At 52.8% G+C, this 26,742-nt stretch overlaps 1 protein-coding gene across 4 annotated transcripts; it reads right to left on the reverse strand.

Annotated features, from left to right (window-relative positions):
• Positions 1 to 453: 453 nt before the first annotated feature.
• On the reverse strand, positions 454 to 25,261 carry fen1 (flap structure-specific endonuclease 1). Of its 4 annotated transcripts, XM_033045122.1 has the most exons (14): positions 25,030 to 25,259; positions 24,324 to 24,408; positions 22,457 to 22,559; positions 21,450 to 21,542; positions 21,221 to 21,416; positions 15,147 to 15,226; positions 13,646 to 13,691; positions 12,810 to 12,907; positions 11,599 to 11,735; positions 10,965 to 11,025; positions 10,356 to 10,487; positions 2,732 to 2,883; positions 2,105 to 2,249; positions 454 to 1,636 (listed from the first exon to the last, which is right to left on the reverse strand). In XM_033045122.1, the coding sequence occupies exons 1-14, from the start codon at positions 25,109 to 25,111 to the stop codon at positions 1,466 to 1,468; spliced, it is 1,581 nt and encodes a 526-aa protein (XP_032901013.1). In that variant the 5' UTR covers positions 25,112 to 25,259; the 3' UTR covers positions 454 to 1,465. The 4 variants fall into 4 exon arrangements, with proteins under 4 accessions (XP_032901013.1, XP_032901005.1, XP_032901022.1 ...); XM_033045114.1 differs by having other exon boundaries at positions 21,221 to 21,542; positions 25,030 to 25,258; XM_033045131.1 differs by lacking the exon at positions 24,324 to 24,408 and having other exon boundaries at positions 21,221 to 21,542.
• Between the last annotated feature and the right edge of the window lie 1,481 nt (positions 25,262 to 26,742).

A 26,742-nucleotide genomic window follows, 5' to 3' on the forward strand; every position in this document is an offset into this window, starting at 1 on the left:
CATGATCATATTGAATGGCGGTGCAGGCTCGAAGGGCCGAATGGCCTACTCCTGCACCTAATTTCTATGTTTCTATGTTTCTATGTGCGGGACAGGGTTTTATTACACAGACATAGTGGCGAGTGACTGGAATGGGCTGCCAGAGGTGGTTGTGGTGGAGGCAGATATCGTGTTTAAGAGGCTTCTGGACAGGAACATGGGTGTGCAGGGAATGGAGGGATATGGATCTGGTGCAGGCAGAAGAGATTAGTTTAACTTGACAACTTGATATGCTTGGCATGGAGATTGTAGGCTGAAGGGCCTGTCCAGTACGGTACTGTTCCATGTTCTACGCGCCGTGCCAGGGCCCGAGGCATGTCGGTGAGGTCAGGCGTGTGGATGTTGCACGATCGGATTACACCTCAGCCTTCTCCCCACTGGAGAAAGGGCGAGGCTTCTGGCAGCAGCCATTGCTTGTTTCAACAGTTTTAATGCTGATTTATCAACACATCACAAGTCACAATTACAGATATGTTCACGGTCTACAGGACACATTGGAGACCTGTACATTGGAGAGGGGGGGGGGGGCATATAACGGGTATGTTCACGGGCCCACCAGCCGTCTGGTCTTTCCCTCTTTTCCCCTCTCGTCAGGCAGAATATATGGAGACGTGAAAGCATGTACCACCAGATTCAGGAACAGCTTCTTCCCTGTTGTTATCAGGCTACGGAATGGTCCTGCCATAAGCGCTCGGGTGTAGTCCCGATCTTCCAACCCACATCATTGTGGACTTTGCACTTTTTTTAAATCTGCATTCTCTGTAGCGCTAACACTATATTTATACATAGTATTGTGTGAATGGACAGCACACAAAACAAAGTTTACCACTGTATCTCAGTACACGTGACAATTATAAAACAATTACAAATCCATAATATCACCCAGAGGCAACTATGGGCAAGGCCACCATTACACCAACATGGTGGCCATTTCAAAGACATGATGGCCATTTCACACACATGGTGGCCAGTTCAAAGACATGGTGGCCGTTTCACACACAGGATGGACATTTTAAACATATGGAGGCCAGTTCAACATGGTGGCCATTTCAAAGACATGATGGCCATTTTACACACATGGTGACCATTTTTCACACATGTTGGCCAGTTCACTGACACGGTGGCCATTTCACACATATACGATGACCATTTAACACACATGGTGGCCCCATGTTGGCCATTTCAAAGACATTGTGGCTATTTTAAAGACATTGTGGCCCAATGTTGCAATTCACAGACATTGTGGCCGTTTCACACACATGGTGGCCATTTCACACACATGATTTGCCAAAGGGGAACTCTAGCCATTTGGCCTGACCACAGATGAGGGGCACGGACTGACCACCGGTCAAGGTCAGGGCCGGAGTGACCTTTGAAGCAGTAATCTGGGGCCGGGGGGGGGGAGGGTGTCTCTGCACCGACTGAGTTAAGCCAGTGGCAGAGTTACCGGAAGGTTCTCTGGCCCGGCAGGCAGGGCGGTGGAGGGGGCTGGGGGGCAGGTGCGGGGGTGAGGACGGCGGCGGAGGGGAGGGTGGGAGAGGTTGCGGCGAGCAATCCTCCGTCTCGTCTTCGGCAGCTTGAAGTGAGGCTCGTCTCCCTGAGGGGGGGGGGGGGGAGGGGATGGAGAGAGAAGAGGGAGGGAGAGTGGTGGGGACAGATGAGGGTGGAGGGAGGGAGGGAGGGAGAGAGAGTGGGGAGAATGAGTACAGTAAGTGCACCCTGTACTCCGTTCTCTCACATTACCATCAACTCCCCAGAACCCACTACTGCCCACTAGGAACAATTTACAGAAGCCAATTAACCGACAAACCTGTCTGCCTTTGGGGTGTGGGAGGAAACCGGAGCACCCGGAGAAAACCCACGCGGTCACACTCCCCCCCCCCACCTGGCCCTCACCCCTACCTGGTGGCAGTACTGGAAGCACCCCATCCCCGTTCTTCCCCCCCGTCCTCTCCTCTGTCGCCAAACACCACGTCTCACCAGTCCCCTCCCCAGTCGTTATCCCCCCCAAGTACCGGTACAACAGGACCCCGCCCCCAAGCTGCCCCCCACCGTACCCCCGTACCTGGCGGCGGTACCGCAGCGCCCCCACGCGGCTGTAGAAGTCGTCGAGCCGCTGCTGCCGCTCGGCCGTGAACATGCGGCTGCGACGCTCCACCTCCCGCAGCGACTCCCGCAGACGCTGGATACGGCTCCGCACCCGCCGCTCCCTGCAACACACCGCACCGTGGGGGGGGGGGAGAGGACAGACCGGGGCAGCGGGCAGAACCGGGGGAGAGATGGGCCACGGGAGAGAGCAACGGTGAGGGGGATACGGGGGGCCGGTGGGGAACGAGGGGGGGTTGAGATGGGGGAGTTGACCAGGGGGATTAGGGGGGGAGGGAGGAAGGGGGGTTGAGACGGGGGGGGGTCACAAGGGGGGTGAGACGGGGATGGGGGTGAGATGAGGGTGGGGGGTGAGGGGTGGGAGGTGAGGGAGGTGTGAGTGAGGGTGAGACGGGGGTTGGGGGCGAGATGGGGTGGGGGGTGATGGAGGTGTGGGTGGGGGTGAGACGGGGGTGGGAGTGAGACGGGGGTGGGGGTGAGACAGGGTGGGGGGGTGAGGGAGGTGTGAGCGTGGGGAGGGGGGATGTGACCGGGGCGGGGGGGGGGGGGGGTGAGGAACGTGTGAGGGGGTTCGGGGTTGACGTACTTGGCGTGCTTCTCGTGCACCAGCAGCTGCACCAGCCCCTCCTCGTCAGGAGCCCCCCACTCCAGCGTCACCCCCCCCGGGTCAGTCACCGCCGGCTGCAGGAAGAGGCGACGAGCCTCCCGGTACGGCCAGTCCTCCGGCACCGCCAGACGCTGGGGAGACACGGAGAGACACGGCTAGACACGGCACACTCCACCGGCACTGCCGGCCGCCAGGGAGACAGGGACGGGGAAGACATGGGTCCCAGCTCCTCCCCTCTCCATCCCACCATGAACATGAGACATCATCTGGGACCTGTCTGAGCGCTGTCTCATAGAAACATAGACAATAGGTGCAGGAGTAGGCCATTCGGCCCTTCGAGCCTGCATCGCCATTCAATATGATCATGGCTGACCATCCAACTCAGTATCCTGTACCTGCCTTCTCTCCATACCCCCTGATCCCTTTATGCACAAGGGCCACATCTAACTCCCTCTTAAATATAGCCAATGAACTGGCCTCAACTACCTTCTGTGGCAGAGAGTTCCAGAGATTCACCACTCTCTGTGTGAAAAATGTTTTTCTCATCTCGGATTTCCCCTTTATCCTTAAACTGTGACCCCTTGTCCTGGACTTCCCCAACATCGGGAACAATCTTCCTCCAACATCGGGAACAATCTTCCACAGTCTCCACTCCCCCCACCACACGGCTGACCCAATACCAGCCTCTCCCACAGGGGAGGGGGATAGGGAGAAGGGAGGGAGTGGACTGTGTCTGCAGGTGGGGGAGGGGTGGGGGTGGGGGCGTTAGTCCACCTACCTCGGGTGCTGCACCACCGTCCAGGAAGCAGTGGGGTTTTTTTAGTGATAGGAGCAGAATATGGCCATTCGGCCTATCAAATCTACCCTGCCATTCAATCTATCTCTCCCTCCAAACCTCATTCTCCTGCCTTCTCCCCATAACCCCTGACACCTGCACTAATTAAGGATCTATCTATCTCTGGATTAAAAATATCCATTGAAGGCCTTCACTGACCTCTGTCGCAAGGAATTCCACAGATTCACCACCCTCTGACTAAAGAAATTCCTCCACATCTCCTTCCTAAAGGAACGCCCTTTCATTCTGAGGCTGTGACCTCTAGCCCTAGACTCTCCTGCTAGTGGAAACATCGTCTCCACATCCAGGCCTTTCACTATTCGGTAAGTTTCAGTGAGGTTCCCCCTCATTACTTCTAAACTCCAGCGAGTACAGGCCCAGTGCCGACAAACGCTCATCATATGCTAACCTATTCATTCCTGGGATCATACTTGTAAACCTCCTCTGGACCCTCTCCAGAGCCAGCACATCCTTCCTCAGATGTGCTGCCCAAAATTGCTCACAATATTCCAAATGTGGCCTGACCAGCGCCTTAGAGCCTCAGCATTACATCCCTGTTTTTTTTAATTCTAGCTCTCTTGAAATAAATGTGTTTGCCTGCTTTACTTCCGATTCGACTTGCAGATTAACTTTTTGGAAACCTGTCCCTTTACACTTCTGATTTCTGAATTATCCCCCCTTTTAAAAAATAGTCTGCGCCTTTATTCCTACTACCAAAATGCATGACTCCACACTTTGCTACACTATATTCCATCTGCCACTTCTCTGCCAAGTCTCCCAACCTATCCCAGTCCTTCTGCAAAGTCCCTGCTCTCTCTACACTACCTGCCCTTCCACCTATTTTCGTATCATCCACAAACCTGGCCACAAAGCCTTCAATCCCCTCATCCAAATCATTAATATACAACGTGAAGAGTAGCGGCCCCAGCACCAACCCCCGCGGAACTCCACTAGTCACTGGCAGCCAACCAGAAAAAGCCCCCTTTAATGTAAAGGGGGGATTTAGTATGGGATTGAAACAGGGCTGTGAATAGAGAGTGGGGCAGTGGGAGTAGTGTGGGGATGTGGGGAGAGATCAGGGCAGTTGGATCAGTGCCCCCCTTTATCTGTAAGCTCATCCTTTATAATGGACTCTAATATCTCACCAAAGTCAGACTACCCGGACAGGAAATTCCAATAAATTCCTGCCATTGCTGTTCCACCGCCACCCCGTGCTAGGGTCCTTTTCCAGTTAACTTTGGCCAGCTCCTCCCTTATGCCGCTGTAGTCCCCTTTGCTCAGCTGTGACACTGACACATCTGATTTCATCTTTTCCTTCTCAAATTGCAGTTTAAATCTTATCATATTATGGTCGCTACCTCCTATTGGTTCCTTCAGTTCCCTTATCCCTTTAGTGTCATTACATAATACTAAATCCAGAAATGCCTTTTCCCTGGTAGGCTCCACTACAAGCTACTCTATGAATCCAACTCGGAGGCACTCTACAAATTCCCTTTCTTGGGGACTCAGTACCAACCTGATTTTCCCAGCCTACCTGCATATTGAAATCTCCCATGACCACCGTAGCATTGCCTTTTTTACATGCCAATTATATCTCCTGATGTAACTTGTACCCTACATCCTCGCTAGTGTTTTGAGGGCCTGTAAATAACTCCCATTAGTCTTTTTACCCTTATAATTTCTCAGCTCTATCCACATTGACTACATCTTCTGATCCTATGTCACCCCTTGCGAAGGACTGAATTTCATTCCTAACCAACAGAGCTACCCCACCCCCTCTGCCCACCTTTCTGTCTTTCCAATAGGACGTATAACCCTGAATATTTAGCTCCCAGCTCCCATCCTCTTGCAGCCGCATCTCTGTAATTCCCACAACATCATACCTACCAGTTTTTTACTGCGCAACAAGCACATCCACTTTGTTCCTTATACTAGGTCCATTCAAATAGAACACCTTTAATATTCACCTCCCCTCCTCTCACACCGGTCCTGATTTTACCCGACCTTACTCTCTTATCCCTTTTAAACTTTCCATCCTGGAAACTTCTCTAACTTTTCCTGCGCTCTCTTTCCCTGTAACTCCACCCTCACACTTCCAATTTGCTGCCCCCCACCCCCACTATTTAGTTTCAAGCTCTATCTCCAGCCCTGGTTATACGGTTTGCCAGGAGTCTGGTCCCAGCCGGGTTCAAGTGGAACCGTTCCCTCCTTCCCCAATACTGGTGCCAATGTCCCACAAACACAAACCCATTTCTCCAACACCAGTCTTTGAGCCACTCGTTCAACTCTCTAATCATCTCAACCCTGGGCCAATTTGCACGCGGCTCAGGTAGCAATCCAGATTATTTCCTCCTTGGTTCTGCTTTTCAACTTGGTACCTAGATGTTCAAATTCCTTTGGCAGAACCTCTTTCCTCGTTCTACCCACATCATTGGTACCCACGTTCACCACCACGACCGGATCTTTTCCCTCCCGCTCCAAGTTCCTCTGCAGGTCTGACGAGATGTGCTGAACCCAGGCACCGGGCAGGCAACAAAGGCTTCGGGACTCTCGACCCTCGCGACAGAGAACAGTGTCAATGCCCCTTACAATACTATCCCCAGCGACAACTACGTTTTTCTTCCGTCCCCTCTCGAACGGCCCCCTGAAGCACGGTGCCCTGGTCAGGTTACTCATCCTTCCTGCAGCCCCCACTCTTGTCTGCACAGGGAGCAAGAATCTCAGACCCGCTTGACCGGCTCAAGGGCTGAGCTTGCACTAACTCAGTCCTCACCTTTGTTTCCCTGCCTCACCAGCAATCACACACTCTACGCCAATGCTTCTTAAAAACTATTTCAATGTCATTCACCCTTGAGTCTTTATCACAAAATTTCATTCACCCTCGACTAAATTTTCTGATGTTTTTTTTGGTAATTTTCATTTTATTCTCCCTTGTGTATCATTTTATATGTAATAATTTATTTTGTCACATGAGCAAAAAACGTAAATTAACTCATTCACCACAAAATAATTTCATTCACCCTTGGGTGAACCATTCATTAGATTAGATTAGATTAGATTAGATAGCCTTTATTGTCATTCAGACCGAAGTCTGAACGAAATTGAAGCAGTCATACATACAATACAATAAAAAACAACAATAAACACATATTAACATCCACCACAGTGAGTCCACCCAACATCTCCTCACTGTGATGGAGGCAAAAGTCTTTGGTCTCCAGTCTCTTCCCTCCTCTTCTCCCTCTGCGCTGAGGCGATACCCCCCGGGCGATGTTACAGCTGTCCCGCGGCTCAAACACCGCGGCCCAGGGTGGTCGAAGCTGCCGCCCACCAGTCCTGCTGACGCAGCCGCTGGCCCGCGGCCAAACCCCGGACTCAGGCCACCGCCGCCAGAACACCGTCCCAGCCACCGGAGCACCGTTCCAGCCCCGAGCCGGATCGCCCTCACGTGAGTGCCGTTACCGTCTCAGCCTCGCGCCAGGCCGCCCCGACATGGGCACCGCTTCTCCCTCGGGCTGGGCCCCCCCGACATGGTCGCCGCTCCTCCCTCGGGCTGGACCGCCTCGACATGGTCGCCGCTCCTCCCTCGGGCTGGGCCGCCCCGGCATGGGCGCCGCTCCTCCCTCGGGCTGGGCCGCCCCGACTGGGCACCGCTTCTCCCTCGGGCTGGGCCGCCCCGGCATGGGCGCCGCTCCTCCCTCGGGCTGGGCCGCCCCGACTGGGCACCGCTTCTCCCTCGGGCTGGGCCGCCCCGGCATGGGCGCCGCTCCTCCCTCGGGCTGGGCCGCCCCGACTGGGCACCGCTTCTCCCTCGGGCTGGGCCGCCCCAGCATGGGCGCCGCTCCTCCCTCGGGCTGGGCCGCCCCGGCATGGGCGCCGCTCCTCCCTCGGGCTGGGCCGCCCCGGCATGGGCGCCGCTCCTCCCTCGGGCTGGGCCGCCCCGGCATGGGCGCCGCTCCTCCCTCGGGCTGGGAACGCCGTACCTCCCCGAGCTCGGCCACTCCGACGGGAGCACCGTTCCTTCCTCGGGCCGGCCGTCCTCACGGGAGCGTCACAGCCCCTCACGGAAGCCCTGTTCCAGCCCTGAGCCGGGCCGTCCTCACGGGAGCGAGCCCAGTGCGAGTCCTGGCGGGCTCTGCCTCCTGAGCCTCGAGGTCGCCAGCTCCGCCATTAGGCCTCAGCGCAGACGGAGGCAGAGAAGGGGAATACGACAAAAAAGTCGCATTCCCCCGCAGGGAGAGACAGCAAGCCCCGTTTCAACCCCCCCCCCCAAAACAGAAACTAAAAACCAAAACTAGACTAACCAAAACGAAAATAAACAACACAAAAAACACAAAACAAACAGGACTGCCGGAGAGCCGCTGCAGCCAGAGCCGCGCCGCCACTAGGAAGCAGTTTAAGAAGCACTTGCTCTACATCACCATGGACCATGTTGGAAGCAGTTTAGCCATTTAGAACGGAGACGAGGAAACACTCTGCTTGGACGTTATCTATGTCCCTCCATATCGTGTGCACCACTATCGTACCTGCCTCCACCACCACCACCTCTGTTCCAGCCCTCCCACTATTCCACAGTTTAAGAATAAGGAGTAAGCCATTTAGAACGGAGACGAGGAAACACTTTTCCTCACAGAGAGTGGTGAGTCTGTGGAATTCTCTGCCTCAGAGGGCGGTGGAGGCAGGTTCTCTGGATGCTTTCAAGAGAGAGCTAGAGTCAGGGGATATGGGGAGAAGGCAGGAACGGGGTACTGATTGGGGATGATCAGCCATGATCACATTGAATGGCGGTGCTGGCTCGAAGGGCCGAATGGCCTCCTCCTGCATCTATTGTCTATTGTCAGTTACTCAAGCAGGTGTGACTGCCTCCACAACACAGCGTCCAGGTCATTCTCCATGTCCCTGATGTGCCGCAATGTTTGAAGCGCACACTCCATGTCGTTCACCTTCAGTCTTAGTTCCTCAATTAACCAGCATTCGCTGCGGATGTGGTGCGGGTGGGGTGTTGGGGTGCGGGTGGGGCTTGGGGTGTTGGGGTGCAGGTGGGGTTTGGGGTGCTGGGGTGCGGGTGGGGTTTTGGGTGCGGGTGGGGTTTGGGGTGCTGGTGGGGTTTGGGGTGTCTGGTGGGTTTGGGGTGCTGTGGTGTTTGTGTGTGGCGTTCGGGTGGTTTTTGTGTTGTTTGGTTGCTTTTTGTTTGGGTGGGGTTTGGTTGTTGATTTTCGGTTGGTTGTTGGGGGTTGGGTTTCTTTTTTTTGTTTTTTTTCTTGGTGGTTGTTTTTTTTTTTTTTGGTTTTCTGTTGGTTTTTTTTTTTGTGTTTCTTGTTTTTTGTTTTGGGGTGTTTTGTTTCTTTTTGTTTTTTCTTTTCTTGCAAGGATTTTTTTTTTTTTTTTTTTGTTTTTTGTTTGTTTTTTTTTTTTTTTGTGTTTTTTGTTGTGTTTTTTTTTTGGTGTTTTTGTTTTGTTTTTTTGTTGTTGGTTTTTTGTTTTGTTTGTTTGTTTGGGTTTTGGGGTTTTTTTTGTTTTTAGTTCGGGTTTGTTTTTGTTTGTGTTTGTGGTTTTTTTTTTTTTTTTTTTTTTTTTTTTGTTTTTTTTTTTGTGTTTATTTGTTTTTTTATGTTTGTTTTTGTTTATTTGTTTGTTTGTTTTTTTGTTTTTTTTTTTCTTTTCTTTTTGTTTTTTTTGTCTTTTTTTTTGTTTGGGTTTTTGGGAGGGGTTTTGTTTTTCTTTAGGGTCTTTGTTTTTTGTGGGTTTTGGGGTTTTTTTTTTTTTTTTTTTGGGGTTTTTTTTTTTGTTTTGGTTGTGTTTTTTTTTTTTTTGTGTTTTTGGGGTTTTTGTTTTTTTTTTTTTGTTTTCTTGTTGGTTTTTTTTTTTTGTTTGTGTTTGCTTTTTTTTTGTTGTTTTGTTTTTTTGTTGGTTTTTTTTGTTTGCTTTTTTTTTTTTTTTTTTTGGTTCGTTTGGGTTTTGGTTTCTGGGTTTTGGGTGCGGGTGTTCTTTGGGTTTGGGTGTTGGGGTGCGGGTGTGTTGGTGTGCGGGTTGGTTGTTTTGGGGTGCGGGTGGTGTGTTGTTGGTGTTGGTTGGTTTTTTGGTGTTCTGTGGGGTTTTGGGGTGTTGGGGTGGGGTTTGGGGTGCGGGTGGGGTTTGGGGTGCGGGCGGTGGGTTCTGGTGAGGTTTGGGGTGTGAGGGGGAGGGGTGGTTCGGGTGGGGTTTGGGGCGCGGGGGGAGGGATGGTTCAGGTGAGGTTTGTGGTGTGGGGGTGGGTTCGGGTGAGATTTGGGGTGTGGGGGGGGTTGTTTGGGAGGGACTGCCCCATCGGGACGACAGATGGCACAATGGGCTAAGTGTTCGGCTGGCAACCGGAAGGTAGACGGTTCGAATCCTGCTTGGAGTGCATACTGTCGTTGTGTCCTTGGGCAAGACACTTCACCCACCTTTGCCTGTGGTGAATGTGTGTGAATGTGTGTGAGTGATTGGTGGTGGTCGGAGGGGCCATAGGCGCAGATTGGCAGCCACGCTTCCGTCAGTCTGCACCAGGGCAGCTGTGGCTACAGAAGTAGCTTACCACCACCGAGTGTGACTGAGGAGTGAATGAATAATGCGATGTAAAGCGCCTTGAGTATTAGAAAGGCGCTATATAAATCCCATCCATTATTATTATTATTATTATTATTATCTACCCCCGGCTACAGGTGCTGCCCCACACAGTCCAGGGCGCAGTGGTTCAGGAGGGGTTCAGTGGGAGAGGGAGGTTAGTGGAGTTGGGGGATCACTTACCCCGGGCCGCAGGTGCTGCACCACACCGTCCAGCGAGTGGTGCTGCTGCAGGAGGGGCAGAGCCCGTCCCGGCCCCACACCATGGATCTTGTCGCAGTAATCACAGCCCAGCAGGATGCACAGGTCCACAAACTGGGGGGGGGGGGCAGAGTGCAGCCGGTCACACCCCCACACACACAGCTCGCAGCCCACCCCAACCTTACCACCCCCCCACACACAGCTCACACCCCCCCCCAACCTTACCCCCCCCACACAGCTCACACCCCACCCCAACCTTACCCCCCCCCACACAGCTCCCACCCCACCCCAACCTTACCCCCCCCCCACACACAGCTCACACCCCACCCCAACCTTACCCCCCCCACACACAGGATCTGTTGCGCCCCTCCCCGCCATCGCGCTACACACACTGACCCCCCCCCATCTCACACCCACTCGCCCTCATATCTTCTTGCCCCTCTCCCCCCACCCACCTCTCTTACCCCCCAGGGGTCAATAAACAGCCCCCCCACCTCCTCCTCCGGCTGAGCTCCCACCCCTGTCCCTCACGTCACCCCACCCAGCCCCACACGGAGGGTCATAAACGCCCCCACCCTGCCCCTGACTGACCTGCTCGTGTGACAGCTGCAGGGCCTGGAGCACGGCGGGGAGAGAGAACTCCTCCACTCTCCTGGGGTGGGGGGCAGAGAGAGAGAGAGAGAGAGAGAGAGAGGGGGGTCACACACCGGCCCGGCACCACCCCCTTCCCCTCCCCCGACACCCACTCAGAGATCCCCCTCCCACATGCACCCCACTCTCCCTCCCCCACACCCACCCACCTCCCCACTCCCCTGTACTACCAACCCCACCTCCTTCCCCACTCACGCGTGTGGGCTGCCAGTGACATGCTGGCACCCTCCCCCTCCCCCGCGTGTGGGCTGGCGGTGCTGTGTCTACACTCACGTGTGTTGGATGGCGATGACGTGTCGTGGTGCCGTGACTACAAGCACGCGTGGGCTGGCGGTGATGTGACGTGTTTACACTCACGCGTGTGGGCTGGCGGTGATGTGACTACACTCGCGTGTGGGATAGTGGTGACGTGTTGCGGTGCCGTGACTACACTCAGGCGCGTGGACTGACATGACGTGTCTGCACTCACGCTTTTGGGCTGCCGGTAGCGTGTCGCGACGACTCATGTGTGTGGGCTCGTGGTGACGTGTCTACACTCACGCGTGTGGGCTGGCGGTGACGTGTCTACACTCACGCGTGTGGGCTGGCGGTGACGTGCCGCACCAGCCGGCTGCAGCCGAAGGGCAGGGCGTCCATGTCCTCGGTGGCCGTGCAGTGGACCAGGCCGGCACGGACCAGCGCGGCACACGTGGCCTCTGCCTCACCCGGGGCCTGCGGGAAGACAGTGTCACAGCGGGGTCACGGTGCGGGCACAGCAGGTTCACGGTGGGGTCACAGCAGGTTCACGGTGGGGTCACAGCAGGTTCACAGTGGGGTCACAGCAGGTTCACGGTGGGGGCACAATGGGGTCACAACAGGGTCACAGCAGGGTCACGGTGGGGTCACAGCAGGTTCACGGTGGGGTCACAGCAGGTTCACGGTGGGGTCACAGCAGGTTCACAGTGGGGTCACAGCAGGTTCACGGTGGGGGCACAACGGGGTCACAGCAGGTTCACGGTGGGGTCACAACAGGGTCACAGCAGGTTCACGGTGGGGTCACAGCAGGTTCACGGTGGGGTCACAGCAGGTTCACGGTGGGGGCACAATGGGGTCACAGTGGGGGCACAACAGGGTCACAATGGGGTCACAAGGGTGCACCGTGGGGCCACGTCAGGAGCACTGGGGTCAGAGGGGTCATGCCAGGGGCACAGTGGGGATAGGTCAGGACACTCCACGGTGATGGGCAGCATGCTGGGGTCGCACTGGTGTCAGTCCAGGGGTCACATCGGGGTCAGTCCAAGGTCACACCAAGGTCAGCGTCCAGCTCACCTCAGGCCACTCCGTCCCCCCACTCACATTGCCCCTAAATACCACCTCCCGCATCTTTAACACCCCCCCCCCCCACCGTCACACTGCAGTGCAACGAGCCCTTCAGCCCATCGGGCCCGTCCTAGCCCTCAACGTCACCCCTCTCTCCCCCCCCCCCCTCACTATTCCGTCTATTCCTCTCATGATTGTGAACGCCTCCATAAGATCTCATCCTCCTGCGCTCCAAGGACTAAAGCCCTAGCCTGCACAACCTCTCCCTATGGCTCAGGCCCTCGAGCCCTGGTAAATCTTCTCTGCACCCCCTCCAGCTGAATGACATCCTTCCTGTGGCACGGTGACCAAAGCCGAACACCAAATACTCCAATTGCATCCTCACCAACCTCGGTACGTATACAACAATAAACCTATAACATTGGTGCAGTCTGCCCCGTGCTACCCCCAGTGTTGGGCTGAAGGGCCTGCGGCCGGCGATCGTACCTCGATGTAGGGGACGCCCAGGAGAGTGAGCAGTCGCTGGCAATCCTGCCGGCCATTCCTGACGAAGCTCTCCACTGGGACCTTGCCATCCAACGCCGCTGTGGGAGGGACGGGGGGGGGGGGGAAACAGTCCGTTAACACCGGCCAGAGAGTGGGGGGGGGGGGGGTGGGGAAATCGCAGGGTCAACTGTCCAGCTCCTGGTCACACCAATCCTCAGCTCTGACCACAGCCTGTCCACTGGGGTGGGTGGAGGTGCCGCAGGGAGGTGGGATTAGTGTGGGATTGATACAGGGCAGATGGGGCTTGTCAGCCTGGGAAGGCAGTCCATCTAGGAGAGGGAAAACTCTGATTTAAAACCTCCACTGCCTTGTGGCCATATCCAGTCATGGAAAAAGCTCCTGGTGTAAACCTCCAGAAAATCCAGAGTCGGAGTTGGAGCCCCTAAGGCAGTTCGTCGTTGTCTACAACCTCGCTCTGGCAGCTCCTGCGACGGCGCTGGTGCCAAACTGTAATGGCCCTGCTGTTCCTTTGGATCGATCAGCGACGTGGAGAGGGGCGGACGTGCTGCACGGGCAACAGCCTGTCCTCCATATGACATCGCCCAGGCTGGCATCCGACCACACATCACCTGCAAACTAGGATACATCAGCCATGGTCCGTCATGACCGAGGGGGGCCCTACTACACATGCAGGGCTGTGTGGAGAGAGTGGAACAGTGGGATTAATGGGATTGATACAGAGCTGTGGGAGAGAAGAGGGCTGTGGGATTGCTGTTGTAAGGAGCAGTCACACACTGGATGGGCCGAATAGCCTGTGGGTGGCATGGATGTTTTACCTGCTGTGTTTTGCTCGCCTTTCCTTTTTTCTCTCTGCTCTGTTCCCTGTCGGGGAGAAGAGGAGATGTTAGCAGCCCACATCAGATAGCCTGCAGCCTCTGCCCCCTCAGTACAATGTCCCCCCCTCCCCCAACGCCAGGCTCCCACCTTCTGGAATGTGGGAGGAAACCGGAGCGCCCAGAGGAAACCCACGCGGTCACAGGGAGAATGTGCTGAACTTTCTTTATTGTTTATTATGGGTTTTACAGAGTACGACGCTTCCATATCTGTTGTGTTGCTGAGAGAATGAATGGTGTTGCTCCATTTCAGGACATATGACAATAAAACACTCACAGACAGCACCCGAGGTCTGGCGCTGTGAGGCATCAGCTCTACCGCTGCGCCACCGTGCTGCCCTGTTGATCTGGAACGTGGCCAGGCGGATGAGGTGTTGTCCCTCACTATTCCATGGGCCCTTGTTGTTATGGTGGAGGATGGGCGGAAATCCAGGGGGGGGGGGGGGGGGACACACGAGGGGACATGGCCCCCCATGTTTTGAGAGGCGGGGGGCAATCCCCCCCATGTTTTGTGACCTGGGCGCGACAGCCAGTGTCAAATTGCCTGCGTGCCCCAGGTCTGGCTGTAGTGCCCAGGACAGCTCGCCTGCTCCACACTCCAAAGACGTGCAGGTTTGTAGGTTAAGTGCTTCGGTAAATTGTAAATTGTCTCTAGTGTGTCGGATGGTGCTCGTGTACGGGGTGATCGCTGGTCGGGCGCAGACACGGTGGGCCAAAGGACCTGCAGTTCCCAGGTCCCCTGCGCGCCCAAGTTGGCTCACCTGGCTGCAGTTCCCAGGTCGCAAAAACGAATTGAAAAAAAAAAATAAATACGGCTGCGGGCCGGATGATTTTGGGTTACGGGCCGGATCTGGCCCGTGGGCCGTGGGTTGCCGACCCCGGTCCTAGATGTTAGGCCTCATTGTGCCCCCCCCCCCCCCCACATGTTTTAAAAGCGATTTCCACCGGAGGACACAGACAGAGAATCCCTCCCACTGTCCCTGGACTGGGGAAATGGAAGGCATGAGTTATGAGCAGAGGTTGAGCAGGCTGGGACTTTATTCCCTGCAATGCAGGAGGTTGAGGGGGAGATCTTATAGAGGTGTACAAAATCATGAGGGGAATAGACTTTAGAGATTCAGCACAGAAACAGACCCTTCGGGCCCACACGGACCAGCGATCATTATTCTACACACGTGCATTATTCTACACACACACACACTAGGGACAATTTTACAATTTTTACCAAAGCCAATTAACCCATAAACCTGTACGTCTTTGGAACAATGGAGGACAGCCACACGGTCACAGGGAAAATATACAAACTCCGTACAGACAGCACCCGCAGTCAGGATCGAAGCCGAGCCTCTGGTGATGGAAGGCAGCAACTCTACCTCTGAACGTGGGAAGGTCACACGTACAGCTCATCTCTCCCCGAGCGGACGAGTGCGGACCCTACACTTACCCCAGGGGGCGCGTGGGACCCCTCCTCCAGCGAGGGCCCGCCCTCAGCTCCCCGCATCTCACCACACGTATCCTGGGTCCCTGCAAGGCAACAAGACCTTCAGACAAAGGGCCAGAATTAGGCCATTCGGCCCATCGAGTCTACCTCGCCATTCAATCATGGCTGATCTATCTACCCCTCTCAACCACATTCTCCTGCCTTCTCCCCATAACCACTGACACCCATAGTAATCAAGAATCTGTCAATCTCCACTTTAAAAATACCCAAAGGCTTGGCCTCTACAACCAGTTGTGGTAATGAATTCCACAGATTCAACGCCCTCCACCTCAAGAAATTCCCTTTCAAAAGGTACATCCTTTTATTCTGACGCTGTGGCCACTGGTCCTAGTTTCTTCCACCAGTGGAAACATCCTCTCCAATCAGATTAGTTGATACCATACATAAATGCAATCAGTTCATACTCAAGTACGATAGGTAGACCAGGGGAAGATACAGAGTGCAGAATATAGTTCTCAGAATATGTAGCGCATCAGTTCCAGAGACAAAGTCCAATGTCCACAATGGGGTAGAGGTGAATTGGGCAGTACTCTAGCTTATGGACTGTTCAGAAGCCTGATAACAGAGGGGAAGAAACTGTTCCTGAGTCTGGTTCAAGCTTCTTTATCTTCTGTCAGATGGGAGCAGGTAGAAGGAGGAATGACTGGGGTGAGATAAATCTTTGATTTTACTTCGGAGTCACGTGAGTGACTACGTGAAGAACCCGTCCAGCATGCATGCGCGCCATGAGCGTTCACGCAGTGCAACAGCGCCGAACGGGAGTATGGGCGCTCCCGCTACAAGCTTGAAGGAATGGACCGTTAGGTAAGTACTTACCTACAGGTTCAAACTCACAACTTTGCTCCTCTTTGTGCACCAGGGGAAACTGGAGCAAAGCAGCACGGAGGGAAACCGTCCCCGTTCGACTCCAGGGAAGGAGCGTTCCGTCAGTGGAGGGGGCGAGAGGTGGCACCTGGACCACACACGCTGCGGTCCAGTCAGGGTACTGAGCCGATGCCCAGTAAGAGCTGTCTGACCAACAGCAGCGGACTGGAGGGAAATTCAAAAACCGACCGGTAATCCCTGGATACTCCGACAAGAAGACTCGCCGCCCGAGAACGGCAGAAACGTCGCCCGAGAACGGCAGGCAGCCTCTAGAGCAAAGTTGGCAACCAAACCTCGGGCTGGAGACAGACACGGAAGATGGAACCGGCACTTCAAACAACCGCCCGAGAGCGAGTAAGTGTCTGTTTTCCAAGCCTAGAGAAAGGTCATGGAGTAAAAACTCCAGCGAGACTTGCCTCGGGAGCTGGGGCAAGCTCGCCAAGGGAGCATAACACTCCCGCTCCAGTGCACTAACAGCACTGGCCATCTCCCTCATCAGAGGAGATCGATGGCGACCAGGGCTGGGCTGGTCAAGAAGAGGGGTCACTGGCTGAACAACATCGGGAGTATGCTTGAGGTACAGGATCAGGAAGAGCTTCTGGGTGTGAGATACCACTACGTGGCTACACCACGAGCGAGATGGCCGTTTCAGTCTAAACTGACGGCCAGCTTACTACCTGTCTTTCCAAAAAACCTCTCCAAGACAGGTAGTCATGAGGCGTTGGATTTTATCACGCCTCCCCAAAATTGCATTTACTCAAAGTGCCTACCATTATTGGGGGTACATTGAGCAGGGCATTTAAAAACCCAAATATCTTAAATTGCATTTGATACCCCTGACGTCGGCTATCATTTTCGCATGCTCATTCCAGAGGGGCAGGGTAGTATGGCAAAACACCTGACCCTACTGTTCACAGTATGCGACCGCAACCTCTGGAAGGAAGTCATAAAACCTGCCCTCAACCTAAAAAATTCACAGGACTGTGAGAATGCCGACCACAGAACCACAGATCCTGCTATCTGGCAAAGTTACCAAATCAAGCCTAAAAACTGGACGAAGTATCCAAGATATTCTGCATCATGAGGGCAGGGCCTGGAATGAGCAAACCACACAAAACCAGACAGTAGTACCTCCACGCGTCCACCAGTAGGCGTCTACTTAATGGTACTGGTGAAAGCTTGGGGCCCACATGCCAGTCCCCATAAGCCTTTCCAGGCCAGGGCCCAGAGCGGGCCCCATGGAAAATGCGCCACGCCCCCAACAACACCATCCCGACAGACAAGGAACCAGAAACCGAAGAAATGAACACACCACTAAACAACAGAGAAGGCAGATGAGTATGGTTCCTACCATCACATAAAAGGTGAAGGGTTTGTACTAACAGGGGGGGGGGGGGGGGGGGGATCACACCTGGGTTTGGAAGCATGAAGAACTATCACACTTGGTAGTTATATACCAAAAGTATTCAAGGATAAAAATTGAATTAAGAAACTTGCCACCAGTTCAGCATGCACCCCAAAGGGGTCTACCCTCCCACTAAAAAAGAACATGAGGGACTAGCTAACTGGAGAAGATATACAAAAGGGTCATAAAGAAGTCTAATATGAACCTTTGGTACCAAAACACCCAAAGATGGTGTATGTCGCACCATCATTGACTTAACTACTTGAATATTTTCACCAGGTATACACACTTTAATGGAAACTTGTAACTGCTAACCGTGGATTTCCTAGGATACTTTATGGTAGACATCGACTTAAAAGATGCATACTATTCAGTACCCATTCATAAAAGATCTTCGGAGATACCACAATTTACCTGGATGGGGTAACTATGGCAGTATAAATTATTGACAATGGCTAAATATGAGCCAAATCTGTTTTCCAAGATATTCAAACCAGCCCCGACACTATTAAGGAACATATCGTCATGGCATGTCTCTATGATATTAACGACAGACAGAACCATGGAAATAGCTAAATCAGCAGCATTAGCTACTAAAACTTATTTAGCCTGGGCTTTGTCATACAATCCAGATAAATCTACGTTGACACCATCCACAACTATTGACTATCTGGTATTCAATTAACTCTATCCACTTGTCTATAACGTTGCCAAAAGGAGAGTCAGCGTATGACACAACCTGTAACAATTAATGGTAACAATCAACCAACCATTCAACAAAGTGGCAAGAGTAATTGGGAATTAGTAGCAGCATTACCAGCTACTTAACTTGAACCTTTCCATTAGAGCTAAGGTGCTAGTGTTTAAACAAAATAACCCATACCCAGAACAGGTGGTAAATGGACTAATCTGGAGTCGTCATCACTACAGACACTGGGCATAAACCCTAGTTGGAAATATTGAGTGCGTTCTATGGGTAAAAGCATATTGTTCAATAGTGCACCATTTTGCATGTTCGTTTATAAATTGACAACATCACAGTGGTGGCATATACTAACCACATGGGCGGAATAAAATCGATATCATGTGACAATTTATTTAACAATTGGTAACCGTATGTCGTCAAACATATTTGACCATCAGCAACTTACCTACCAGGTGAGCTAAATACTGTAAACAGACATATTAAACCAAAGTATTTGCTGAAATTACAAAGCAATATGGAACACCAGATATCGATTTCCTTGTATTCCAATTGAATCACCACGTACCGATGTATGTCGCATGAAACCAGACCTTGAGGCAGCGGCAATGGATACATTCCCACTGAACTGGGGGGGGGAGAATCTAATCCATATGTTCTCCCCTTTTCTACCTCATCAGTCAGGTACTACGGCCTCATCAGTCGGGTACTACGCAAAATACAGATGGACTCTGCTTCAGGTATTTTGATAGTACCCGACTAACCTACATAGTCATGGTTCCCAGTGGTCCTCGACATGGTCATTAAAACCCTAATGATTTTCCCAGTAGCCCAGACTTATTAACTCACCCAGTATCAGGCATAAGCCACCCATGCCACGATAAATTAAACTACTGGGTTGCAGATTTGAAAAGACCACTGCTGGGCCTGGGTTGCAGAATTGGGAAGACCACTGCTGGGCCTGGATTTGTCAGACAGCACTATCGACACGATGACAGCATCCCATCACATATCCACAAGGGAACTATACTTGGCGAACATCAAGAAGTGGGAAGATACTGCTCAAATACAGGAACTACATATTCAACTACAACATAACCTGTACTGGAGTTCCTGGCAGGTCTTCACCACAATGAAGGACTCAGCTACAGCACCATTAATACAGCCAGAAGTGCTCTGTCAGCCTACTTAACTCAGGCACCAGGACAACAGGCCACAGGGTACCACCCACTGGTGATCAAACTCAGGAGAGGCATATTCAACTCTAATCCCCCAGACCTAGGTACACCCAAATCTGGGATGTCAGTGTGGTGCTGACGTACCTTAGGGGATGGTCACCAGCCAGGTCCCTCACCCTGGAACAGCCTACCCTGAAGACGGTCATGCTGATGGACTTGTCTCAGCACAAAGAGTCCAGTTCCTCCATCTACTACGATTGGACAATATGGTTATAACACCAGACCGTGTCACATTTACCATTCAGAGGCTGGTCAAACAGAGCAGACCAGGAACACCAGGTCCAGTCATGGAATTCCGGGCATACCCACCTGAACCACGGTTATGTGTCATAACCCACTTATTGAATTACATCGACACAATAAGAAATCTCCGAGGGAGAGAAAAAGCCTTATGGGTCAGCCACTAAAAACCTCATGGTCGGGTGACGAGCCAAACTATCTCAAGTGGCTCAAGCAGGTACTGGGAGTTGCTGGAGTAAATACTAACGTGTATAAATCTTACTCCACCAGGGCAGCATCCACATCGGTGGCTAAGAGGATGGACGTGCCTATGGACCACATCCTGGCTACAGCGGGGTGGTCTAGGGAGTATACGTTTCAAACTTTTATAACAAGCCGCTGGCAGAACCTGTATCGTTTGCAGAAAAAGTATTAGAATCTGCAAATATATAATTTAAGCCCGGGGGAGCATTTTGGTCTTGTTATTGTTAATAACACCATTATTGTTTTACAAACAGATTCATGGTTGATTACGATAACATACTTCCTCCCTCGAATGACTTCGGCAGCGAGTGAAGTATGGACTGTTACACGGTTTCAAATCAGAGCTTTAAAATCTTCACGTAGTCACTCACGTGACTCCGAAGTAAAATAGTAAGATTAAACGAGAACTTACCAGTTTGAAGTTTGATCTGTATTTTATGAGGAGTTACGATGAGGTATTACGTGCCCTCCGCTCCCACCCTCAATTATAGAGATCAACTGGTATTTAAGTTCTCCTTTTCTTTACTATGTTTATTTCAATTATTATGTCTTCTGTGATTCCACACCGCTGCTTTGAAGTATGTCGCGCATGCGTGCTGGACGGGTTCTTCACGTAATCCCTCATCGTAACTCCTCATAAAATACAGATCAAACTTCGAACTGGTAAGTTCTCGTTTAATCTTACTATTATGTTGGCTGCTTCCCCGAGGCGGTGTGAAGTGTAGATGGGGTCGATGGTGGGGAGTTTGGTACGTGTGATGGACTGGGCTACATTTTGCAAGTAGCAGAGCAAGGATAGAATTGAACACAGCAATCTAATTAAAAAAAAAATAGAAATATCCGTGGAACTGATGCACTACAATGCTGAGAACTATATTCTGCACTCTGTATCTTCCCCTTTATTGTACTGAAGTTTGACAATTGTTCTTACTCATAATATTATCTGATCTGATTGGGTAGCATGTAAAACAAAGCTTTTCACTGCACCTCGGTACATGTGACAATAATAAACCTAAACCTATGTTATCAATTTATTTACGATATATTGCCTCTGTAGTAGGTTTACAGGCCTGTTATTCTGCTGCAACTATGAAGTTTCTTGACTTGTTGCCACTTGTGTTGAGATACAGTGAAAGCTTTGTACGCTATCCAGTCACGTTATGCTGAACACGAGTACAATCAAGGCACACTGACATATGTTCAACAGGTAGTGCATGGAGAGAACTACCAGAGCACAGTAACAGAGAAAGTGCTGATTACAAAAAACTCCAAGTGCGTCAATGCTGTAGGTTGGAGCGCCGCTCACACGGCAATGACAGCTCACCTTTGCAGGCCGGCTCCGCAAAATCTGGGACCTGGCCACACGCGTGTTCCAGGCTCTCCGGGATCTGGCCACACGCGTGTTCCTGACTCTCCGGGACCGAGCCACATGCGTGTTCCTGACTCCCCGGGACCTGGCCACATGCGTGTTCCTGATTCCCCGGGACCTGGCCACACGCGTGTTCCTGGCCCCCCGGGACCTGGTCACACGCATGTTCCTGATTCCCCGGGACCTGGCCACACGCATGTTCCTGGCTCTCCGGTACTGGGCCACATGTGTGTTCCTGACCCAATGGGTCGGCTTTCCACTTTTGCCTCTTGCGAAGCTGCAGGCAGGAAGAGACAACAGCAGCAGAGGTCACACACAACAGTCGGGTCACGCGCGTTTTATTGTCACTTGCCCCAAAACGGAAGAATGAAATTATTACAGCACCACGGTTTTGCAAACACAGTATTCAATAGAAAACACCTCAAGTGTTTGAACAAAATTCAAAAAATAAAATACCCAATATAGTGAAAAAACAAATCAAAGCCAGATGTCTCCAGTGGAACGAACCCAGCCAGTTCACAGCTCGTAGTTCAGTTGGAGTTTGTGGTGTTCAGCAGCCTGGTGATTGGTGGGGAAAAGCTGTTCCTGAACCTGGACGTTGCAGTTTTCAGTCTAGTATTTATGAGTACAGTGCAGGCAGGCCCTTCGGCCCACAATGTCCATGCTGAACATGATGCCAGGTTAAACTAATCTCTGGCAGCACGTGATCCGTATCCCTCCATTCTCCGCATATCCAGGTGTCTATCCAAAACCTTCGTAAATACCACTATCATATCTGCTTGTTTAAGGAGCAAAGTCCCAGGCCAGCCTAACAGAACTGGTGTTTAGTTTTGTGTAGTTTATTGCCACATGTATCGAGGTACAGTGAAAAGCTTTTTTGGTGCGTGCTATCCAGTCAGCAGAAAGACTATGCATGATTACAATCAAGCCATCCACAGTGTACAGATACAGGATGAAGGGAATAATTTTTAATGCAAAGAATAAAATCCAGTAAAGTCTCTGCCGCAGTGAGGCAGCAGCTCTACCCGCTGCACAACTACGCCTCCCATGTTCTGTTCCCATTGCATGTGACAGTTAGACACTGGGCACCAAGTGATGTGTGTGTGTGTGTGTGTGTGTGTGTGTGTGTGTGTGTGTGCGTGTGTGCGTGTGTGTGTGCGCGGAGGAAGCAGGGGACGGGTGGGGACTCACCACACGGGACTTCATCCGCGGGGCCGGCCCGTCGAAGACAAAGACGGGTTTGATCCCCTTCTCGAGCAGGCTGGCGGTCCGGTAGAAAACACCCACGATCTGGCTGCAACACAACACAAAGCTGGGTTGAGGGAAGGGAACCAGTCGTGGCACACGGCAGTCGTGCTCCTGCTGCCCGTGGCCATCTATGTCTCTTCATTAGTTCATCAGACACACGGGCAGAACTAGGCCTGCACGGCCACAAATGGGCCCCGACCTCGGGTGTTTCACAGAGGAAGAGGACTTAACTTTCTGGTGCCTTTCCCCACAGTGGAAATTTTTGATTCTGCTGTGGGGGGACGTTTGTGTTGAACACTATAATGTGTTGTGTCCATTTTCTTTATTTTTTTAACCTTTTTCTATGGTTTGTATGGAAACTTATTATTTATTTTATGTAAAGCACTTTGGTGTCAATGGGAGTTGACTTAAAACGTGCTATATAAATAAAACATACTTACTTACTTACTAGGCCATTCGGCCCATCAAGGCTATTCAATCATGGCTGGGCCATCTTTCCCTCGATACCCCATTCTCCCCATTAACCCCGACACCCGTATTAGTCAAAAACTGCCAATCTCCGCCTTCAAAAAAAATCTACTGACGGCCTCCAGAGCCTTCTGTGACAATGAATTCTTCAGATTCACCACCCTCTGACGAAATAAATTCTTCTTCATCTCCTTTGTAATGATACATCCTTTAATTCTGAGGCTATGACTTCTAGTCCTAGACTCTCCCACTGGTGGAAACATCCTCTCCACATCCACTCTATCCAAGCCTTTCACTATTCGGTAAGTTTCAATGAGGTACCCCCTCATCCTTCCAAACTCCAGCGAGTACAGGCCCAGTGCCGTCAAATGCTTATCATATGTTAACCCACTCATTCCTGGGATTATTCTTGTAAAGGGCCTGTCCCACTTTCACGACCTAATTCACGACCTTTTTTACACGTGGACATTTTTCATCAGGCTAGAAAAAATGCCCCGACCTACTTGATGCCACAAGTACCTACGACGAGCATCGCGACCCACCTACGACCTCCCACGACCTCGTGACGACCATGCTGCGAGTATGAGTCAAGGACAAACTCGGCAGAGGTTGTGAATGTGGGATAGGCCCTCAAACCTTCTCTGGACCCTCTCCTACACCACCATAGCCTTCCTCAGATATGGGGCCCCAAAGCTGCTCACAATAACCAATGCCTTATGAAGCTTAACATCCCTGTTTATATATTCTAGTCCTCTGGAAACAAATTCTAACATTTAAGGAACTGGCTCCTGGTCTCCCTCCTCAGCACGGTCAGTGGTAAATGGCCTGGACTCCACGCTGGCCCAAGAGATCCAACCTGACCAGTCCTACACGATATCAGCCAATCCATCCAGGACAATATCCATCTGGTCCGGGATCTGGTCTACCTGTCCCAGAGGGCTGGTCAGTCAGTCAGTCAGTCACCTGTCTCACCCTTTGACAGCAATACCATCAAACACAGTATAGTGCAGCACAGGAACAGGCCCTTCAGCCCACAATGTCCGTGCTGAACATAATGCCAGTACCGACTCGCATGTGATCCATACCCCTCCTTTCCCTGGATATGGAGGGAGGGTGGGAGGTGGAGGGAGAGGTGATATAAAGGGAGGGGGAGGTAGTGAGGGAGGGGAGGGTGAAGGGTGGGAGGTGGAGGGAGTGATGTGAGGGGACAGGGGAGGTGATGTGAAGACATGGGGCCGGACTGAGGGGTGGAATGAGGGGGTGATGATGTGGAAGTGGGGGTAGGGTGGTGGATGGGGAGGTGCGGAGAGCGAGGGGCAGGGGGTGTGATTGGGTTCCCCACCTGAGATGGTGCAGGTATCGCCGGTCGGGCCGGGCCATGCGGAACTGGTTCATGACCACGGCGGCATCCAGCGCCATCACACTCCCTGAGGGCCAGAGGAACGGTCAGCACGGCAGGGAAGCAAGGGGGGGGGGGGGGGGGGGGGGGGAGAAAGGGGCAGGAGGGGGGGGGGAGAAAAGGGGCAGGAGGGGGAGAGGAGGGAGTAGGGATGCAGGATGAGGGAGGGGGGGGGGAGTAGGGCAGGTCGAAGGGGAGAGGGGGCAGGAGAAGGGGGAGAGAGGAGGCAGGAGAAGGGGGAGAGGGGGGGGGGCAGGAAAAGGGGGAGAGGGGAGCAGCTGGTCCGTGCATGGGCTGAGGGAGGGAGGAGGGGGGACCTGTCTCCATGCCCCTCACTGCCTGTCTCTCTCCACCCCTCTTTCACCCTAACTCCCTCCTCCCCTCTCTTTATTTCCCTCTCCTCCACACACTCTCCCCTCCTCTGCCTCCACCCTCTCCATTGTCTCTCCCTTCCTCGCTCCCCATCGCTTTCTTTCTCACATCCCACTCCTTGCTTCTCTTCTCTCTACCATCTGTCCACCTCCCTCTACCCCATTCAGAGCCCCTGCTCCCCCTCTCTCTCTATCCCGGGAGTGCCGTCTCCCCACCTGATCTCTCCCTTCCCCCTCCCTTTCTTTCCTCTCTCTACCCCCCGTTTTCTCTCTCTCACCCTCATACGCGTAGATGCTTTTGCTGGTGATGGCCCCGGCCGCCCGTTCCCGGATCAGCTCCGCCAGCCGGTTGATGCCCATGGTCGGGGCGGGTCGGACTGACCAAAGATCCGATTTAGCGGAGCTCTGGGACTGACGGCAGCTCCGGGAACCTGCAGCCGCTGCTGAGAGAGGAGAGGGCGGCCGGAGAGTGAACAAAGGGGGGAGAGAGGGGGAGAGGCGGGGCAGGGGGGAGAGAAAGAGGTGGGGAAAGAGAGCGGAGGGAGAGTATATAAAGGGGGGAGAGAGAGAGGCGGGGCAGGGGAGAGGGAGAAAGAGAGAAAGAGAGTGGGGGAGAGTATATAAAGGGGGGAGAGAGAGAGAGAAAGAGAGTGGGGGGGAGAGAAAGAGAGTGGGGGGAGAGAAAGGGAGAGGGGGAGAAAAAGGGAGAGGGGGAGAAAGAGAGAGGGGGAGAAAGAGAGAGGGGGAGAAAGAGAGAGGGGGAGAGAAAGGGGGGGGGGGGGGCTGTCAGAGAGCGTGGAACGGGAAAGAAAGCCTCGTGTGAAGAGTAGGTTGAGAGAGAGATCGAGTGTCAGAGGTAGGTTTGGGAGAGGAAGTTGGAGGGGAAGGATAGGGGGGCAGAGGAGGGGTGGGAGAGGGAGAAAGGCATAGAGAGAGGAAGAGTGGGAGAGAGGGAGAGTGGGAGACAGGGAGAGGGGAGTGCCAGAAAGGGAGGCAGAGAGTGGGGTTGAGGGAGATGAGGGGAAGGAGATGTAGGAAGTGTGGGGACTGAGTGAGTGAGTTGGGTTTGAGTGTAGGCTATCTACCCTGCTGTGGAGTGGTACAGGACAGAAACAGGCCTTTTGGCCCACCGTGTCAATACCAAAGATGCCAGACTGCTTTCCCGAGGCAGCAAGGTGTAGATGGAGTCGATGGTGGGGAGTCGGGTCTGTGTGACGGACTGGGATACTGGACGTCCACAACTCTCTACAATTCTTGCGGTTATGGGCAGATGAACCGTGGAAAGCATGATCCATCCTATCGGGATGCATCACAGCTTGAGTGCAGAATGTAGTGTTACAGCTACAGAAAGTGCTGATAAAAAAACCCAGCCAAGAATAACAATGATGTTGGATGGAAGGTCAGGACTACACCTCAGCTTGTGGCAGGACCATTCAGTAGCAGTTAACGGTGGGGTACAAGATACATTTATTTGTCACACGTGTGGTCACCATACAGCCATACGAGTAAAAAAGAGCACAGAACACGATAGACTTTAACATAGACATCCCCACACAGCGGAAACAAAGTTTCCTACTGTGAGGGAAGGCACCAAAATTCAGTCCTCCTCCTTTGTTGTTCACCCGTGGTCGGGGGGCTCCCGAACCCCTTGCTGTCGCCGCTACGGGCGGCCCGATGTTCAGGCCGTCTCGCCGGGATGATGGAACTCCGACGTCGGAACGGGAGAACAACCTCAGCGGCTTGGACATCCGAATCGGCCACTTCCTACCGGAGACCGCGGCTCCTGAAGTCCACAGGCCGCGCTGGGCGGAGATTTCTCGCTGGCGGCCCTCGGCAAAAGGTCCCAGGACCACGCGATTATGAAGTCAGTGCCGCCCGCGCTGGAAGCCCTGCAAACCACAGCTCCACGATGTTGAAGCAGCAGGCCCAACACTCCGGAGCTTCAAACGGCGATCCAGGTAAGGCATCGCCCGCTCCGCGATGTATCCAGT

This window comes from Amblyraja radiata, chromosome 2 (genome assembly GCF_010909765.2).
Source record: "Amblyraja radiata isolate CabotCenter1 chromosome 2, sAmbRad1.1.pri, whole genome shotgun sequence".
Taxonomy (NCBI): Eukaryota; Metazoa; Chordata; class Chondrichthyes; order Rajiformes; family Rajidae; genus Amblyraja; species Amblyraja radiata.